We start from the raw sequence: 20,982 nt of genomic DNA, 5'->3' as shown, positions 1-20,982 counted from the left end.
ATGGCGTAGCTTTGGTGGGTGACATGGTGTTTACTCTGTACTCGATGAGGGATGAATTTGTTAATCTGGGATATAAAGCATGAGGTGTTCCAGACTGCCACTGACAATGGATCTGGTTTTGGGTCTGATTTGTGTTGGTAGGTGCTTTGCCTTCTTGTTATTTACAAGCGATATTCCTTTCTTTTCCAAACGACCCCCTATAGAATTTCCACAAGCGCTGAACACTGCTGGCACAATGTTGCATTTTCCATCCAAAATAAGCACAATGAGATGGCAGTCCGCTACACTACGTCACGATGTTGAGGAGTTTGTCACCTGACACGGGTGAAGCAATCAGCTTGAAGGTGGTGACTGGAACTCCTCAGCATTTCCCGGACAAGCCTCGACTGTACTGGCTAGATTCTGTATGTTATGTTCATTACAAGAGGCTACTTTTGTAAAACTAGCTTGCCCGTATCCCTCGCATCTGGCCTCCGAGCATCCCATATATAGCCCGAGTAAATGTTTTGGCTGGCAGGGGAAAGCTGTTAAAAACCATTTGTAACCTCCCCTGAATCAAATGCATTCCTCTTGTGATAACACATGCAATGTAAATGTAAATTGGGCAGTGTTTGCCATCCATCACATCTGTACATTAGAACCCGACAGACCGCAAAAATTAAGCTACCCCAGTGATTGGGTTAGCAGCCTCTCATATCAATTATGCTGCGGTTTGTTGAAGCTTTCAGTCCGTCAAACTCTGGGTCCGCTAGAGTCAGATGAGAATACAAGTTATCTTGGCTTGGTGGGAAATATGCAATAGCAAAGAATGTTTTCTGAGTGAATGGACTATGGGAACACTTGGGACTGACATTGTGAAATTCATCTGTGGACCAACCGTGGATAAAATCCATGCATCAGCTGCCTTGGTATGTCTGATTTCACAAGCCTGTAAATGGATTTCATGTTTTATACTATATATATATATATATATATATATATATATATATATATTGTTTCTAATTTCAAGTCCACAATCAGGTTCCATTGCAAAACCTAGTGAGTTGGGAAGCTACATAAGTGACTGACTGTAATGTTCTATATGGGCAGCAGGTGTGTCAGGCCAATAATGCTCCTCATGTGAAGTGGAGGATAAAACTGATACCAACCGAGTGTGCAACAATAGCATTAGCATTAGTTTCAAAGATAATTTTGAAATGCTCTAATAAACATTGAAATACACAATGAAATATCATTAAAAATTTTAATTTAGAATGAACTGTTTTTATTAATATTTATGGCATTACAATGTTATTTATAACCAACATTTCTCTCATTTATCCATATTTAATGATTCTTTTTACTAAGCTTTTCATAAGGCATTGCTTTGTTTGCAAAGGATATGCAGTGCTGACTTATAATTTGGCCAAAATAAGGCATAATCATGCTGCCTACTGTACCTTAATTCACATTGGGAGTGTGCCCATGATGCTTTAAAATGCTGCCTACTTAGGCAGCTCACTATGTTTTTGAACAGAACCTTACAGACCATCTGACCTCTAAGTGTGAACATGAGGTCTAGAACATGTGCGTAATCTCTGGTGCCTTTACATTTATTTTTCTTCCATGGGTGAGTGAATAATTGGCTTGTTTCACTATTATTGTTAATATGCTCTGTTGTCCCAAATTCCATGGCAGTCCTCCTTGTCTGTTTGGCCTGTGCTCATTTTCCAGGGAAACTTCAATGTACAAACATTGTCTTATTCTAATCTTCAAAGTTGTTAGAGTTCTGTAAATCATGAAGCAATTAAATAAAATGTAATATAAAAGCACCTGGTGCATATTTCAATTTTTGTGGAATTAAAGAAGGAACGCCATTGGCAGGTGAATTCTCATCTGCAATAGTTTCTAGATTTTCAGTTTTCTTGTAGAAAAGGTTTTTCTGTGCTGATACCTTCACTGGGAACTGATAGTAACTCACTCCCTCTAATCATTTACTCTTATAATTTTTGCACCCGGGAGCAATACAAGTCTGCATCATTATGACTAAAAGTTTGCTAAGAAGTATTTTTTACTAAACCACGGCAGTATTTGTCTCTGGTCAAATGCATCCATACCAGACTGGTTGGAGTGACCTTGGACAGCAACATGCCCATGCATTATGGGTGTTGAAGTTTTCCTAGCTATTTGGCAAAAGGTAAGGCAACTGCATTTTTTCTCCATTTTCTCTAGTCAGGTAGCACTGATTAAAAAAAAAAAGGATGAGCTTTTAACATCACCATAAACAAAAAAGTAATAGTGATTAGAAAAACAACGATGCAAATATAGTCCGACAACAAATCATCAATCCTATAACAGTTACCACATCATTTATTCATGCTGTGAACTCTCAAAATGCTCAATCAACAGCATTGGAATGTTTTGTTGTTACATAAGCTGTTTAAGGCTAGTTGGGACAAAATATGGGGAAATGTATCTAGATTTAAAGTAAATGTTTTGCGGTGTAAATGATTGCTTACCTTTGCATGCTCGTCTGTGTGAGATGGCCTTGGACATGTCTCTGTAGTAGCCCTCTTTACAGTAGTGGCAGTGCCGTCCGGCTGTGTTGTGTCTACAGTTAAGACAGACTCCTCCACTTCTGCGGCCTGATAGCTTATACAGCTCCATGTTGAAGCGGCAGCGGCGGGCATGAAGATTACAGTGACAGGCTTTGGAAGAGATGGACATTGGGAAGATAAAACAAGAGACATACAGTATGTTAAGTGCCAGCTGTTGAATTCTCCGAAACACATTACCTTGTTTGTTTCTACTTAAAAATACATTTTTACATGTTCCTTTTACAGTTTTTCTCAGTCGCTTTGGTACATTTCTCAGATCAGAATTGAAATTCTGAAAACTACCTGTTCAATTCTCACATCATTGTGTCACTTGTGCACATCAAAAAAGCAGTTTCTCATTTCTTTGAACAAGTTGCAAATGCTTTGGTACATCCATACAAATGATTATGTACAATTCTCTGTTGTTTCCTACATTATCAGTTGCTTATGTCATGTTGATCAAAATGTATTATATTGGGTCTCTGTTGAATAGTCTCACCCCCCACAACATTTAGGCACAAGCTCATAGCATAAGTCTTTACATGCAAAATGGTTGAACAAGTTATCATAATATGTCAAGCATATTTCTATACTTTCTATATTTCCATTAGACTTTTTTCTAAATCTGTCCTGAATTGGTAAATTGGTCCCAGGTGAATCTTGACGACATGACATGACTCAATAACGACATGACTCAATGACTCAATGACATGTTCTGTCAATAAAATACAGTACAAACAGTAAGAGGGTAAATTTGAATCTTTTCCATTCTCTTGCAATTACACTCACACATACACTAAGATGTAACTTATAATTGACAATAATTGTCATCAAAACTTTAGCCATAGTTTCCATCAGAACGTCCCTCCAGAGTAAACGTTATTTTGAGAACATGACTAAACAATTTGACTGTTTTATCCGTACACAATGACAAAAGGATTTGTCATTCTGATGGCACTGACATGTTCATTGACACAGATATTTACTTTTGAGAGATGAACTAAGGATTTTAAGTAAGAGAGTGGCTTTTGCAGGTTATCCATGGTGTTTTGCTATTTGTACAAATTGTTTTGAGAAATGCACTTACTGTTTTGCAAATTGTGAGTTTGATTCGAGAAATGTACCAAAGCGACTGAGAAAAACTGTAAAAGCTTTAACTGAGAGGAAATTGCCCTAGTAAAGTGCAAATGACTGAGAGATCACATTCTCACATTTTTACAAATGCTTATCTGTAAAATACCCATGACGTACGTTTTCACCGTCACAGAGTATCATATTATTTTAGTGAACAATCATACAATTGCTTTATTGGTGTTGTATTCTTCAGGGTGTACCATTTCTGGCAATGTGGAATCTGAATCTAATGTGACGTGAAATGATTTAGGCAGTGTTTCCTGTCCCCTGGTTATCATAGAAGACCCTTAACACAGTGAGAGAGCGTGGAGGCCAGAATCATCTAGACATTTGACTAGTATCCTGAGAGAGCTTTATTATTTTAATGACATCATTGGATCTCTGGGCTTCCGTCCATTTACAACGTTAAGAGACAATGGCTTCATAAAATTACTCGCTCCAGATCCTGCACATGGCTTAGACCTCTAACCTTTACTGGCAAATGGAGTTCAAGCTTCATCTATCTACAGGGGTTGGACAATGAAACTGAAACACTGGCCAGTATAGTGTTGGAGGTTTCACAACTATATGCACAGCCTTGTGGTCAGTCTTCACTGATTGCCCATTCAATCAGTAAGAGCAGAGTGTGAAGGTTGAATTAGCAGAGCGACAGCACAGCTGCACATAAAATATTGCAATACACACAAAAGTAATGAGAGATATACTGTATCAGAGTTCAGAAGAGGACAAATTGTTGGTGCAAGTCTTGTTGCCTCATCTGTGGCTTTAATTTGGTTTTAGATAAAACTACTAGAGGATAGAGTGCTGAAATATCATTACCAGAAACAATCCTGAGTGCTTGTGGTGTGATCCGCACCACTGTTTTGACATGCTGCTCACTTCAACTAGAAACAATAAAATGGTGCTACCATTCTGTCTCACGGTCCGGATGGAAACATGCTGGGGTCCGGATGCGGACTGCGGTCCACCGTTTGAATATCAGTGGTTTACAACCCAAATTCTGGAAATGTTGGGACGTTTTTTAAATTTGAATAAAATGAAAACTAAAAGACTTTCAAATCAATGAGCCTATATTTTATTCATACTAGAACATAGATAAAATAACAAATGTTTAAACTGAGAAATTTTACAATTTTATGCACAAAATGAGCTCATTTCAAATTTGATGCCTGCCACAGGTCTCAAAAAAGTTGGGACGGGGGCATGTTTACCATGGTGTAGCATGTCCTCTTTTCAAAACAGTTTGAAGACGTCTGGGCATCGAGGTTATGAGTTTCTGGAGTTTTGGTGTTGGAATTTGGTCCCATTCTTGCTGCTGAAGAGTTCGTGGTCATCTTTGATGTATTTTTTACTATAGGTGAAAGATCTAGACTGCAGGCAGGCCAATTCAGCACCTGGACTCTTCTACAAAGAAGCCATGATGTTGTAATAGCTGCAGTATGAGGTTTTGCATTGTCCTGCTGAAATACACAAGGCCCTCCCTGAAATAGACGTCATCTGGAGGGGAGCATATGTTGCTCTAAAACCTTTATATACCTTTCAGCATTCATAGTGCCTTCCAAAACATGCAAGCTGCCCATACCGTATGCACTTATGCACCCCCATACCATCAGAGATGCTGGTTTTTGAACTGAACCCTGATAACACGCTGGAAGGTCTTCCTCCTCTTTAGCCGGAGGACACTGTGTCCGTGATTTCCAACAAGAATGTCAAATTTGGACTCGTCTGACCATAAAACACTTTTCCACTTTGAAACAGTCCATTTTAAATGAGCCTTGGCCCACAGGACACGACGGCACTTCTGGACCATGTTCACATATGGCTTCCTTTTTGCATGACAGAGCTTTAGTTGGCATCTGCAGATGGCACGGCGGATTGTGTTTACCGACAGTGGTTTCTGGAAGTATTCCTGGGCCCATTTAGTAATGTCATTGACACAATCATGCCGATGAGTGATACAGTGTAGTCTGAGGGCCCGAAGACCACAGGCATCTAATAAAGGTCTTCAGCCTTGTCGTTACGCACAGAGATTTCTCCAGTTTCTCTGAATCTTTTGATTATGTTATGCACTGTAGATGATGAGATTTGCCTTTGCAATTTGACGTTGAGGAACATTGTTTTTCAAGTATTCCACAATCTTTTTACGCTCTCTTTCACAGATTGGAGAGCCTCTGCCCATCTTCACTTCTGAGAGACTCTGCCTCTCTAAGACATCCCTTTTATAGCTAATCATGTTACAGACCTGATATCAATTAACTTAATTAGTTGCTAGATGTTCTCCCAACTGAATCTTTTCAAAATGTCTTGCTTTTTCAGCCATTTATTGCCATCAGACCTGTAGCAGGCATCAAATTTGAAATGGGCTCATTTTGTGCAAAACTTTTTTTAAATTTCTCAGTTTAAACATTTGTTATGAAATATTGGCGCATATGATTTGAAAGTCTTTTAGTTTTCATTTTATTCAAATTGAAAAAACATCCCAACATTTCTGGAATTCGGGTTATAGTTTGTGTAAAACAAAGTTCGTTTGGTGTTTTTTGCACAATAAATTCTTTACTGTTTAAATTGTGTTAATTGAACTGTAATTTGTATTGTGATCGGGAAAAACAACCACAAAAGAGAAGCCATATTCGTACTGCAGCCACCCTCACACCTGCTGAGTGTGACTAAATAGGGACATGGACTGTCACTCACACATACGCAGAAAAGAGGTGCTAAGCAGCTGTCATGTTTTATCCTGCCGACACCTAGAACACTTCAACCACTCAGCACAGTGATAACATACCAGGCCTTGACTACCTCTCTCTCTTATGCACACTATCTTCCAAGCTACTTCTAATAGCGACAATACTAGGAAGCACATTTAAAGAATAACAGTGTGCTCATACTTAGTCAAGTCAGTTTGAATTGAGGCCTCCATGTTGACTTATTATTTTTTGTGCCTTTTTCAGCTGGAAAAACACAACACAAATTGATATTGTAACAGTATGAGAACTTGAAAATTTAAATTAATTGCTCTCCTTGCACCTGCTCCAGGCACTTCCTTTTTTCCCAGTACTCTGAAAAGAACATGTTTTTCCATTATTAAACTCCAATTCATTATGATTTTATTTGCGCCAAAAATTTGTCCTCACACTCATCAGATCTGCACTTGTGTAATGTTTGTCAAAAATAGTTTGTACATTTGCACATTTCTTGCTTTTACTCTGCTCTCTTCTGATAGGATCACAATATCATTACAAATACAGTGTGTCACAATGTCAATTAATCAGACATTCAGGGGATGATTTATTATTGATTGCCTAAACTAGTTGGAAATGGAAAAAAGTCTGTTACATTTGTCATTCATCCAGGCACAACGAGCTACTTTTTGCATGTGAAAGACATTCAGCCAAGCATGGCTCCATTATTCACAACAGAGACCAGCTCCTCTCACTACAGAAGCCTTGCAGGGTTTTTGGGTGAGTGACTGGTAATCCTCAGAGAACTGAAAATCTGAAGCAAGAGGTGTAGAAATGGGGCAAATTATCAGGCTAAACTCAGATGGTATAAACATGGTTAAATGAACTGAATCCTGCCATTAATGTTACCACTGAATGCTTCCAAATGGTGCATGCGGACCAAAGAGGGCGGATAAATTGGTTAAAAAAAGACGGGCCATCGGTGTTTGCACATGCTTTTAAGAAGTGCCCAGAGTTATGTGTGCGTGTATGTATATATATATATAAGTATATGTGTGTGCGTATGTGTATTGTGACTCGAGTATATACTATACTAAATACCCCTTACTGTACATTTTACTACATAACACTACACCAGCCGCTTTAAAAGCTTAAACTGCTGCTCATTTCCAAAGCTTCAGGGTTTTTCCCATATGATGGAAAACAGCAAAGGTTCCAGGAGAATGACAGTATGATAATGAATCATATTTATCTATCTGGACTGCTTTTGGTGGTCTTAGATAAATGTAAGCTCATAGGAAAAAGAGACACTCATGAGTCACTCATAATCTAAGTGAAGTGACTAATATGATCATTTATATCATAAATTGTGAGAGTTGAGAGTTGAGAATAAGTATTTATATGGAAAGGAATGGCGTAGGACGGTGTTGCCAATTTAGTGACTTTGTCACTAGATTAACACCTTTTCACATTTTCAGTGCCAATTTTTTTCCATTGTCTGACAGAAAATATGTAAATGAGAACAGCTTTACTGGACATTCGCCTATATATTAATATTAAAATACGGTATGTGAGAACAGATTAGGGAGAAAACAGATTTAACGTGGCGACAGTGTTGGCACATGACATCGCATTTAGTGATTTTTTTTTTTTTTTTTTTGAGCAGGCTTTATGTACTTTCCATTGAAAAAAGTTGTATGTGCTCTTGCTATTTTCATTCTGTCAGAAATAATAGTCAACAGTTCTGTTTGATATAGATATAAAAACACATAATTGGAGCTTCTGGGGTAAAATTAGCCCTAGGTTTGCCAGATAGAAATGCACAGTAATAACTTACTAGATCTGCTGCTTTTCCAGAAGCAAGCTAGTTTTTCCAATGAGTGGCGGTGTTACACAAGCAAACAATAGATTGTTTTTTTTTAAATACCTAAGCTGAGGGAATAATCAAACACTTTTCTCTCCCTCTCTCCTTTTCTCTCATACTGTCTGACTCTGTATCGCTGGAAAGTTTGAATCATTCTAGTGAATCGATTAATCCTGAAAGAATCTCTTTGTGCTGTATGATTCATTCTACTGATTTGGTATATTCTAAATCCTCTCTTTCTCTCATACACAGCATTGAAAAGTCCAATTAATTTTAGTGAATCGGTTCATTCAGCCGTTTCGGTACTGTAAATTAATCATTTTTTTTAGAAAAAGGTTTTCCGTGTAAATTAGGGTGTATTTGTTGTATTTTCGAGTTAGCAAAAAAAAAAAACGAACAATTATGAAATATATAATTGGATTCTTATGTTTAAAAACTCACTGCCCCTTGGATTAACCTTTTTTTTTTTTTTTTTTTTAGAAATTGAAAAAAGTTTCAGAGGTCACTGTTATAATTTCTCTATTCATAATAATTAAAGAACTCTGAGAAAAATCCTCTCACAAACAAAATACTCTACTTCAAACAGGTTTGCTGCTCCTCATTTTTAAAAATCTTTCCTCTCCCGCGTGGCCATCTGGAAGAGCCTCTGTTCGCCCGAGTGTGCTGTGATGTAATGACGGGTGAGAATTAAGGGGGCGTTTCCGTTATGGGCCTCTGTAATCGTTTGCCAGCACCAATTAGCGGGGCAATCGGACCTCCCTGCATTTTTGTTTGTGTAACTGCTTGCCACAGTTGCCTAGTGAAAGTGATATACAATGTCTCAACGAATACGATCTGACCAAATAAAACCACAGCGTGCGCTTAACTAGCAAAAGAAAACAAAGAGCTTATTCTGCCACTAACAGGCTGTGAAATTGCTACTGCATTTATCACAAATCGGTATGATGTTGCACGTTTAAAGCAAAAATTGATGTGGCCTTTGAATGGCATCATCATTAAACTTGCTGAAGTATTATTGGATTACAAAGTGGATTGTTACCCAGCCTACTACTTCATCTGCTGTGATGTTTAATGATTTGAAAAGCCAAAATAGACAGTAAAATGCATCTTTATCTTAGCAATCAGCACATGCACACATGCCAATAGCAAAAACAAAGTTGTAAGACAACATTACTGTTTTAGACTTAGTCACAATACAAGTTGCTTCTGGAGGTCATGAGCCTCTTAAGGTGTTGAATCTTGGGACAACTCAAAGCAAAATAAAGATTTGATACCAGGGCCTGTACAATTGTTTAATTATCTAGTAAGTACTAATGTGCACAGACAGGCAGGTGTTCAAGTGAGGAAAAAAGGGCACCCCTCTCATAAATACGATAAAAAATACATAAAATGAAGTTAGTTACATAATAATCATGTTCTTTGTTGGAAATGGTAAAAGAGCAAAAAACAATGTTGTGCATTACTGACAGAAATTACTTTTTATTATTACTGTTATTATACTATTGCAAATAAGATGTATTTACACTGCAATTACAGTTGCAGGAATAATGTTATGAAATTAGAGTTTAAAATGTAAAATTTGGAATATAGAAATGGATTTTACCCTTTGGAGCGCGCTTTTTGCCGGGGGACCCCCCTGAAGCACGAATGGGCTAGTTTTGGACTAGTTTTGAGTAGGAATTGGGTGGGTTTTGTTGAGAGAACCTGGCAACCCTGACTCAGGGAGACGCAACTGTTTTGCTTTGTTCAGAACTATTTTTGTTTGTGAAATGGAGCAAAAACAGTCGAAACTGACATTACTGTTTATTTACATTACTTTAAAATTTTAAATTAATATAAACTTATTGTTCATTAAACTGATGTTTGAAAATGAAAATCTTAAAAGTAAATTTCTGACCTGTGCTGATATTCGGAAAAACAGCACTTTTGCTCGTGTGATATTGCTTAAATCACATGATATAAACATAAAAGACAAAATCTCATACAGAGAAAATTCATATCTTGAATTTTGGTGGCATTTTTGTTAATTTTGGTGCCATTTTCGACCCCGCACAATGCTATTTTATGCCAACACCAGACTAGCTTTTTTTGTTGTAAAGCTTAAAGGCACAATATATAATTTTTTGCTGCTAGAGGTTGCCTATTCAAAACAAAGTCATATGAGAGACAAGCGCGACACACGCTTCAAGAGCAGTGGAGCTTTTATTATGCCACAGTCACCACTTCCGCTTCTTCAGGTCAAGCGAATGTGAGGTAATTCAGTGCTGTTTTCTGTTCATAAATGTTTCCAAACAGTTGTTCCCTTGTCAAATGAAACATGTAATATATTAAAGCATCTTTGGTGTCTCCATGGTTTCTACAAAATAAAATCGGAAATCGAGGGTAACGCAGGTTTGATGTCATTGATATGCAACACATATCTTATTCTTGTGCACCAGTGATCTTATTCTTATTCTTGACGCATATCTTATTTCTCTGGATTTAAACTTTCTTGGAAACATCTGAGATAATGTAAGTACACAAGTCAACTAAGTATATTATAACACTGTTCTAGTGGTTTTTGGACATTTTAATCCTAAAATCTTACATATTGTGCCTTTAATGTAAGGCTCTATGTAGATATAGTAATAGTGGTTTACTTAGACACTATCGTTACATGACTATCACTAGTGAATGCTGCTCTGGGCTGCGTTTCCCGAAAGCATCGTTGGCGAACCATGGTCGTAAGTCCCATTGAACTCTAATGGTAACGACGGAACTTAAGTTCCGACCATAGTTCGCGTCGGGAAACACGCCCCTGCTTGATTTGCATAGTGGTTATGACGAGGGATGTAGAAAAGGGGCAGGGTCTCGTATGGACTTGCAGAATTAGATCTTAATGCAGTTTTTGGGCACACACTTAACTGAGAATTGATGCCTGGGGCCAATTAAAAAATATAAAAAAATAAAATATAAAATTTAAATGCTCTTATGACTTAGAAAAGGGCATTTATCTAGTCAGAGACCAAAAGGGAAGGTGCTTGAGCACTACTTGGGCTCTATCTGAGCACGTGGCTGATGTCCAGGTGCACATTTCTTTAGTGATAAATATCGCTAGTGCATTGTGCCAATGATAACAACATGTAATGGATAATAACACATAATAGCCAGAATATCTCTGGCCATTTCTCCTGTTTAGATTGCTGGAATTGGCCCAGGTTTTCCCGTAAGGAATCCGGCTGGTACCATTGCTACGTTCTACTCTCAGAGGGAAGCGGTCCAACAGTTCTCAGAAACGTAACTTGTTTCTCATGGCCTGTGTATCTTCATGTCACACTCTATTGACTCCTTGTAGGACCCCTGTGCTGTGTTATTAAACCTCTAGGAGGCTTACTGAATAAAAATGGCAGTGAATATTCAAGCCCTTACAGTAACCGTGACTTGACTGCTTGGGCGGGCAGCACTGGAAAACATTGGCCTATAAAAATTTCCAATTAAATCACTGGCTGACACATTAGTCGTGCTAATATTTCAGGGCTTCTGAGCAGTTTGTGAAAATAAACAAAATAGGTGGATGTGTCGGCATGTTCTGTTAAGGAGAGTATGTTTCTTTTTGGAATAAAATCACAGGAGAAATGTGCCAGGGTGAAACCCATCGCACCACGCTGACTTATTGCATCAGCGAATCATTGCGCGGCTTGTTAGTCATTTGATTTATCTCTGAGTTTTGCCTGTTTGTTTTCATAAATGCAACACACCCATTGAGTAATTTGTGATTAATTTGAAGCACTTTAATTTTTCTTTACATGTACAGTATTAAGAGTGTGAGAGCAGCTGTAAATCTCAGGGAACAGTCAACCTGCCAACGGAGCTGTTGCACTGTAACTTTGCAGCATGAGCGGCCTTAGGAAACTTCAGATGCTTAGGAAACTTAGGAAACTTCAGATGCTTTTCCAATTCAAATGAAAACATCCTGTCCAATTAAGACATCTAACATCAAGGAAAATAGAAATCTTGCAGGGTCCATACCCAAGATTTAACATGTCTAATTGGACTTTTACTGGTATTCCTGTAGCTTAACTAGTATAGCATGACGCTAACAAAGCCAAGGGCATGGAGTAGATTCCCACGGAGGGCTTGAGCAAGGTTGTGCACCATTCAGAATTGAATTGAGGATATTTTTGAGGTATAAAAATGGATGGGGAATCGTAATTAGAATGAGACTGATAATTCAAAGAAATTCTGAAATTAAAAACTGACATTTGTTATTAGAAAAGATGATCAAGACGAGCTTTAAATGTTGGCTTGATAAAGCCTTGTTTGAAAGATGATACTTTTATATATATAATACTTTTATATGAAACTGAAAACGCCAGTAGGTGGCGGCAAGACTAAATACGAGTCAAAGAATCATTAATTTACTCATTCATTCAAACCAGCTGATTCATTCATGAAAAAACAAAACAAAACGCATGTGTTTTGCTTTGTTCAGAACTATTTTTGTTCGTGAAATAGTGCAAAAACAGTCAAAGTTGAGCTTAATGAAAGGCTATTTGCCTAGTTAAGATGGCTCTATGCAGATACTGTAATAGTGGTTCATTACATTAACTTGCTGTTTTATTTCAATTCATTTTGCAGAATATGTTGTGGTACTGAGAAAACATACAGTTTGGATTAAAACTGTCTGCCAAATGCTTAAATGGTTTGCCAGGAATCAATTGTTTACACTTATTCATTTAGCAGATGCTTTAAGGTGTCCCCTGAATGTGTCTGTGAAGTTTCAGCTCAAAATACCCCATAGATTTTTTTAATTCATTTTTTAACTGCCTATTTTGGGGCATCATCATAAATGAGCTGATTCAGGGTGTGTGGCCCTTTAAATCTTGTGCTCCATGCCCCAAGAGCTCGCGTTTGCCTTAAACAACATAAAAAAAAGTTCAAACAGCTAATATAACCCTCAAAATGGATCTTTACAAAATGTTAGTTGTGCAGCATGTCTAATCGCGTAAGTACAGTGTTTATTTTGATGTTTACATTTGATTCTGAATGAGTTTGATAGTGCTTTGTGGCTAAAGCTAACATTACACACTGTTGGAGAGATTTATAAAGAATGAAGTTGTGTTTATGAATTATACAGACTGCAAGTGTTTAATAATGAAATAGCGACGGCTCTTGTCTCTGTGAATACAGTAAGAAACGATGGTAACTTTAACCACATTTAACAGTACATTAGCTAAATGCTAACAAAACATTTAGAAAGACAATTTACAAATATCCCTAAAAATATCATGAATCATGGATCATGTCAGTTATTATTGCTCCATCTGCCATTTTTCGCTGTTGTTCTTGCTTGCTTACCTAGTCTGTGCACAGATCCAGATATTAATACTGGCTGCCCTTGTCTAATGCCTTGAACATGAGCTGGCATATGCAAATATTGGGGTCGTACATATTAATGATCCTGACTGTTACGTAACAGTCGGCGTTATGTTGAGATTCGCCTGTTCTTCTGAGGTCTTTTAAACAAATGAGATTTATATAAGAAGGAGGAAACAATGGAGTTTGAGACTCACTGTATGTCATTTCCATGTACTGAACTCTTGTTATTCAACTATGCCAAAGTAAATTCAATTTTTTGAATCTAGGGCACCTTTAATTCAAAGCATGGATTTTATGAATTATAGTATAATTCTATTTACATGCATAAAGAAAAACTGAATAAGCAAATTTGCACATTCACAACTCCACCTAAATGTTTAGGGCATAAATGATTTTTTATATGACAAAACGTTGGCATTTTAGCATCTTGCATATTTGCATAAAATTACAATTGTTGCATTGCCAACAGTCTTGAAATAAAACTACTTGAATTGGAAATCTAAATTTCTGATTGGCAAGTACAATGTGTTTGAGACTGTGACTGTAATTCTCCCAATTTATGTATTTTGGCAGATTTTCAAGATACATATTTTATTTTTATACTGTATGCATTTCCAGGGAATTCAACCCGTGGCATTGTTGGCACCATATTATATCAAGATGAGCTGCAGGAACACTTTGTGATCCAGCATAAACATTATCCCAGTTTTTTCCATTCAACTTAAGTTTTGCTCTGATTTCTCACATTTTTAAAGACTGTTCTACTTTGTATTTACTGTATGCCATGAGTAAATGTTCCTTCAGTCATTCAGTAAACTTCAATAAAATATCTCATGTTGTCTCAGAGTTGAAAGCTGAAGACAAGTGGAATTGTTGGAATGGAAAAACTTCTAGATTGGAGCCGAGTGCAAATGATAAAGACATTTGTAGCAGCACTGGACACCAGACGCTGAAGAATTTGGCAGGACTGGATAGGCTTCCCCATGGAACATAAATCAGTTTGAAAGAGGGGGACCGCAATGTGAGCACTTCCCATCTTTTTGGCATTCCCTCTGTTTTTCGAGCCCATGTAAATCATCCTCAAGACAGGCCCGGGTTGCAGATGTGTGGCCCATCGGTTCCACCACAGCCGGAGTCTGGGGTCCAAATCCCAAATGATCCGTAAATAGGAATCTCCCTCGGATCACGCAGTGATGTGGCATGGGACGGAGGGATTGTGCTTTTCCACTGCAGGTGTCGTCACTCTGGTCTCATTGTCTCTCACCAGCTGAGATTTACAGCCCTTGAACGGCACTAAGAAGCCTCATTGACGCTGCGTTACTGGAATGCAGCTCCACGCTGAGGGAAGGCCTCCGTGATGAGCTTTACAAGGTGTACAGTTGATGTGGGTGATTTAAAGGCAATGAATGACTACAGTGGGCTTATCTCAGTGGTGTTAGTGGCACGTTTCAGTGTGAATACAGAAGGGATACAGGCGGTGAAAGTGATTTTACCAAGCACTACATGTTCCTGGATCAACATCTTTGTAAATCCTGGAACAACGTTTCAATCAACCAATCAGATTTGAGGGATAATTTTATGTAAAGTTTATGCTTACAACCAAGGTTAGGTGCTTCAACATCAGTGTTATTCACCTATCATTTCCTTCTGATTTTAAGGATAAGTTATGGGTAAGGTTAGGCTTAGGGATAGGGTTAGGACTATATTTTTGGACAGGAATGTTGTTCCAGGATCAACAAAATATGATGGTCCAGGAGCACGTGTTACTTGGCAAAATCACGGTGAACCGATGCAGGCCTATCAAGACTTGTTTTTGTCAATACTGGATATTTATCAACTAATAATGGATATTTAATTGAGGATGCTCATTTCACTAACTATTTTAATTGCAAATATTCAACATTTTCATTAACTTAATTTCAAAACCTGGTCTAAAAGTCGTCCATATTTGATACTGCACATTATAATATGTAGGGCTGCACAATGATTAATCGCGATTAATCATTTGCAAAATAAAAGTCTGTGTTTACATAATATATGTGTGTGTTCTGTGTATATATAAATACATGCACATACATGTATAAATGTAAAAAATATATACATGTATAAATAAATATACATATATACATTTTATATTACATATAAATATAAATATTTTATATATAAATATAATTTTTTTCTTAAATATATACATGTATGTGACCATAAGGGTCAATTTTCTGAATTGAGATCTGAAAGCTGAACAAATAAGCTTAACTATACTGTAGATGAATGTGTTGAATGGCAATTCAGTAAATTCCTCTTGTAAATTAAGAGGTTAGGGTTAGTTAGGCATTTTGATAGATATTTGCATAAAATTGCATTTTTTTCATTTGAGTGTTTAATAAAATTATATAAGCCATTTTTTGGTTATCATTCATAGCATGAAAATGTTTCCTTTTCAGTATCAGGTAGCATGTTGATATCAGTGTATCCCTATAGAATTCACAAAATGGCTCGTTTAAATATGCTTTACTTATGCTTTAAATTTTACTACGTTTAAATCCATTCCACCGGTTTTCTTCCAAAATCTGTGCAGAATATGCAGAAAAAGTGTCTCACTGCACAAGAATGTCTTAAAGGGGTCATATCATGTGGAATCAAATTTTCCTTGATCTGTTAAGATTTTTTATATTTTTAATAAATAAATAAAAAAAAGAGAGAGAGAGAGTTTAATGGAATTTGAAAACTTAAGAGTATGTTTTGAGTTCTGAAATTACATTAAGTGGAAAAAGTCTTTTATTGAGGCTATGATCTGCAAAAAAAAAAAAAAAAGTCTTATTCCAAACATAAGTGGAACTCTAAATGAAAAAAATGCCATGCTATGACCCCTTTAAGATCTTAGCCGTTTGTATTACAGTATGACAGTGATCTGTTTTTCACATTTAACATTTTTTTTAAGCATAACCCTAACCTTTACCACAGAACAATACTAGGAGATGTACATATCTATAAGCCAAACCCAAGTAAAGACAGCAGGCGAAGAATATGAAGGTGTTTCTAGAGCTACTAATTAAAAGTTTGCCTGAGGAACAGAGAGCAGTAGCCCGCTGTCAGTCAGACTCAATTATAGAAGCTCCAAGAAAATGAGATGAAACTCTGGAGGATGGAGGTGTATTTTCTGTAGACGCCACAGCGAGCTGAACCTCAACCAATCTGCCACCCGCTCTAGCTGCAGTTACCCCACCGCGGACAAGACGCAGAGTAGCAGAGCTGTAAATTACAAACTCCAGGAGACCATTCATCCTAACTGTGGTTTTGTTGCTGGCGTGTCGTACATAACACCACAAACTCCTCCTGACATATGTTGAATTGTTTGAGTTAAATATCCTCTATACGCAGTACCAGCACTTCTATATTTTAATCAGAAAAAAATATTTAATCAAAAATCCTAAGTCTGATCACTTCCAAAAGCCACATGTTTTCAAGCTGCACCATTCTTTGTTATAATATGAAATGACAACTGTGTAAAGAAAGCCTATGGCGCACTGTGACACATGCAGTACACTTTATAATGAAACACACTTGTAGCTAGGTGGCTTCCAGCAACAGGGTGGGAAAGGAAGAGGGAAAGAACTTCCTGCTATGAGCCAGAAGTGTGTTGTCCCAGGAAACACACTGAAGCCAATTACATCCTGAGCAAGAGAGCACACACAATGCTCTGACCTGCGCAACTGTTTGTCTGGTAACCCTTGGCAACACCAACATGCAATATGTCATCGCTCTCTGAGCGGCTTTCCGCATCTGTCAACACAATGTGGCGCATCAGCTCCGCCGAATATTTGAAGTATTTGCAACACTGATGAGTTGTACATTCACAAAACATTTACATATCAGGTCTGTTTTGCACTGTATGCTTAAGTGGCACATCTTTATTTCAGCACGCACATTATCAAGGTGCAGTATTTACACTGGAAGTAGTTGTATGTATGTTTGTGGGCTGGACATGCATTCAAGTTTTGGGTATTTATAGTGTATGAGAGTGTGCTACGGAAATGGCCAGTGTTTTAGCTCAGACCCTTGACTCTACCGAGCAGCTGCTGAGTGATCTTGACGTTTGTGTTTTGTTGTGTTGAACACAATTCACTCTGTTTTCCATTAGAGAGTGTAGAGGGCAAATGACATATCTCAACAGAGTTATCCTGCGGAAATAGAGCTCGCTATCTGGACAAATATACCAGTAATAGGGCTCAAGTCTTTGGCGTGATTTGAAATGTCTCCAGCTAAAAGCTTCGCTTACACAGGAAGGATTCACCAGTTTCCAAAAAATATGTTTTTCTGTATTCATTTACTGAATAGAAAAACATTTTCCACACTGAAAGCGGAATGCTGACGTGAAGTGATGAAATCACAGCCGGTGAGAAAATATTTGATGTCATGATGGGATGGAGTGAGGTTTTTATCCATTGAGATTTCAGTATGTGCGGAATGCCAGTAAAATAAGGAAATAAAACTTTATTTCAGTGGTCCACTTTAGACATTCTACTAACTGTAAGTTGCTTTTCAACTACATGTCAGCTAACTCTCATTAGAGTATTAGTAAACTGCTACTTAATATCTGCTAACACTTTATTTTGATGCTCCCCAACAGGCACTCTACTGACAATAAGTAACTTTGCAACTTATTCCACTACTAAAACAGTCTACTAATACTTTAATAAGAGTTATTTGACATGTACTGTAGTTGTAAAGTTACTTATAGTAGAGTGTCTAAAGTGGACCATTGAAATAAAGCATAACCAATTATAAAAGGCAGCGGATATTTGCACTAAGTGCAAATGGCAATAGATTCTATTTACACTAAGTGTAAATAAAATATTTTTTTAGTGATAGATGCTATTTACACCGTGTAAGTATGAGTTCTTTGCAATACGAGTAAATAGTAACTATCTATACTTTATATTGGCAGATACTATTTGCACCTCAGTATTTTTGTACATTAACAGGATGCAATAATATCATAGAATGACAGAATTTTCCTTTTTGGGTGAACTGACCCTTTAAATGGATGCTGCCTTATTGGAAGAATAAAAACCCTCCCTACACCTTCCCCTAAACCTACCCAATACACACTTTTAAAGGTGCCGTAGAATGTCTTTTTAAAAGATGTAATATAAGTCTAAGGTGTCCCCTGAATGTGTCTGTGAAGTTTCAACTCAAAATACCCCATAGAATTTTTTTATTAATTTTGTTCATAACTGCCTATTTTGGGGCATCATTAAATATGCGCCGATTTAGGGCTGTGGCCCCTTTAAATTCTCACACTCCCCAACCACGGAGCTCATTGCCTTAAACAGTGCATAAACAAAGTTCACACAGCTAATATAACCCTCAAAATGGATCGTTACAAAGTATTCGTCATGCAGCATGTCTAATCGCGTAAGTATGGTGTTTATTTGGATGTTTACATTTGATTCTGAATGAGTTTGATAATGCTAAAGCTAACATTACACACTGTTGGAGAGATTTATAAAGAATGAAGTTGTGTTTATGAATTATACAGACTGCAAGTGTTTAATAATGAAAATAGCGACGGCTCTTGTCTCCGTGAATACAGTAAGAAACAATGGTAACTTTAACCACATTTAACAGTACATTAGCAACATGCTAACAAAACATTTAGAAAGACAATTTACAAATATCACTAAAAATATCATGATATCATGGATCATGTCAGTTATTATTGCTCCATCTGCCATTTTTCACTATTTATCTTGCTGGCTTACCTAGTCTGATGATTCAGCTGTGCACAGATACAGACGTTAATACTGGCTGCCCTTGTGTAATGCCTTGAACATGGGCTGGCATATGCAAATATTGGGGTCGTACATATTAATGATCCCGACTGTTACGTAACAGTCAAGTTATTTCCACTTTTAGAACATTATTTTCATTTTTATTGAAAATAAATGCGCGCTCGGCAAAAGGCGGATTCAAACCCTCGTTGATCGCGTTAAAAGCCAGGTTTGCGAGGCATGCTCATGACTGCTGCAACACTGAAAACACTGAATTCCCTGTGTCTTTTTTTAACTTCACTGGCCTAACCAGACATTGGTGGGCAGTGCTAGTGTAAATAGCATTTGCCAACAAGGGACGTTATTTGCACTTAGTAAATAGACACTCTGAATATGAAAACCTAAATCTTTTTAGATTTTTTACATCTTTTGCCATTTGAAACAACTTTTCTCCAGATGTAACCCAAGGCTGATGGATAAAATCAACAATAATCTAATGACCATTGAACCTATAGTATCTGCATTTACCATCCGTATGTGATGTATCTCAGAAAGAAGCACAATTTTCTTGAAATATATAACATAAGGAATTTAAATGCATAGCAAATGTTTCATTTCACTTTATTAGCTGCATAACATCTAAGCCGCAAATACACAGCAATGATCCTAAACTTGTTTTACAGACAGAAATCTGATCTTCTAAGATGGTAAAACATGCAGAATAGTAATTGTGGCTTGAAATTGCCTCTGCTTTCTGACAGTATGTGGGCCACCCAGCGGGAGAGCGCGACTCTGCCTGAATCATCTCTCAGCAGCCAATGACAGAAGATCTTCATCCATCATTTCCTCCCCATTGGCAGCCATTCTGCAGATGTAGTCATGATTGGACTGCATTCATTTCTGCGTTCACTGCAAATGCGGCCTTTGATGTTTGTTGGTGGGGTGAACTTGTACTGAAGGTAACAGCAGTGTTGGGGAGGCTAGTCTGAAAGTGTTAGCTAGGCTACAAATGTTAGCTGTCCTAGCAGATCTGAAAGGAATTTGGGGTAATTGGCTAGACAAATACCATAAAGTGCGTATTAGTAAAGGAATCTGATCATCTGTGTGTTTCTAACCCTGGCTTGGTCATGTGGCGGTACAAAAGGCTTTTTGGCGACGTGTCCATTGTGTTAAGTCATGAAGCATGAATTGTGTTTGTGTGTGCCAGTATGTGTAATCCAAAAACGTGTGTCTGTGTGTGTGAGAGAGAGAGCAAGCACAAAATGTGTCCATTTACTCTAGCATTCATTATTCCACCTTTTCTATGTCTAGCTCAGGGTGGTCCTGCTTTTAGCCAGAGCGCTATCACAGATGCAGGCCAAAAAGATTCAAACCTGCACAGCAAACCAATAGAAACACACATCTCACCATACAAAACTATGTAGGACCCTTTAACCCCAAAATACATGTTTACTTCTGAGCTGCTGTTGTGGTTGCCCACTGAAAGAATGTTAGCACTGTCAACATACTGTGTCACCAGTTTTGCAAACAATACTTAGACATATGGTGTGTTTAAATACTTAAATGATGCTTTTTCCGGGACATATGTACATGTG

General features: G+C 37.5%; 1 protein-coding gene across 1 annotated transcript in view; it reads right to left on the bottom strand.

Annotated features, from left to right (window-relative positions):
- ntn1b (netrin 1b) overlaps positions 1–20,982 on the bottom strand; it is a 62,155-nt gene that overhangs the window by 30,261 nt on the left and 10,912 nt on the right. The window contains exon 3 of the mRNA XM_067381517.1: positions 2,499–2,687. Coding sequence (XP_067237618.1) covers positions 2,499–2,687 — 189 coding nt within the window. The remainder of the gene's footprint in view (positions 1–2,498; positions 2,688–20,982) is intronic.

The sequence above is a fragment of the Chanodichthys erythropterus genome, chromosome 3, assembly GCF_024489055.1.
Source record: "Chanodichthys erythropterus isolate Z2021 chromosome 3, ASM2448905v1, whole genome shotgun sequence".
In the NCBI taxonomy this organism is placed as follows: Eukaryota; Metazoa; Chordata; class Actinopteri; order Cypriniformes; family Xenocyprididae; genus Chanodichthys; species Chanodichthys erythropterus.
The sequence above is the reverse complement of the archived record's forward strand: the minus strand, read 5'-3'. Positions and strand labels throughout refer to the sequence as shown.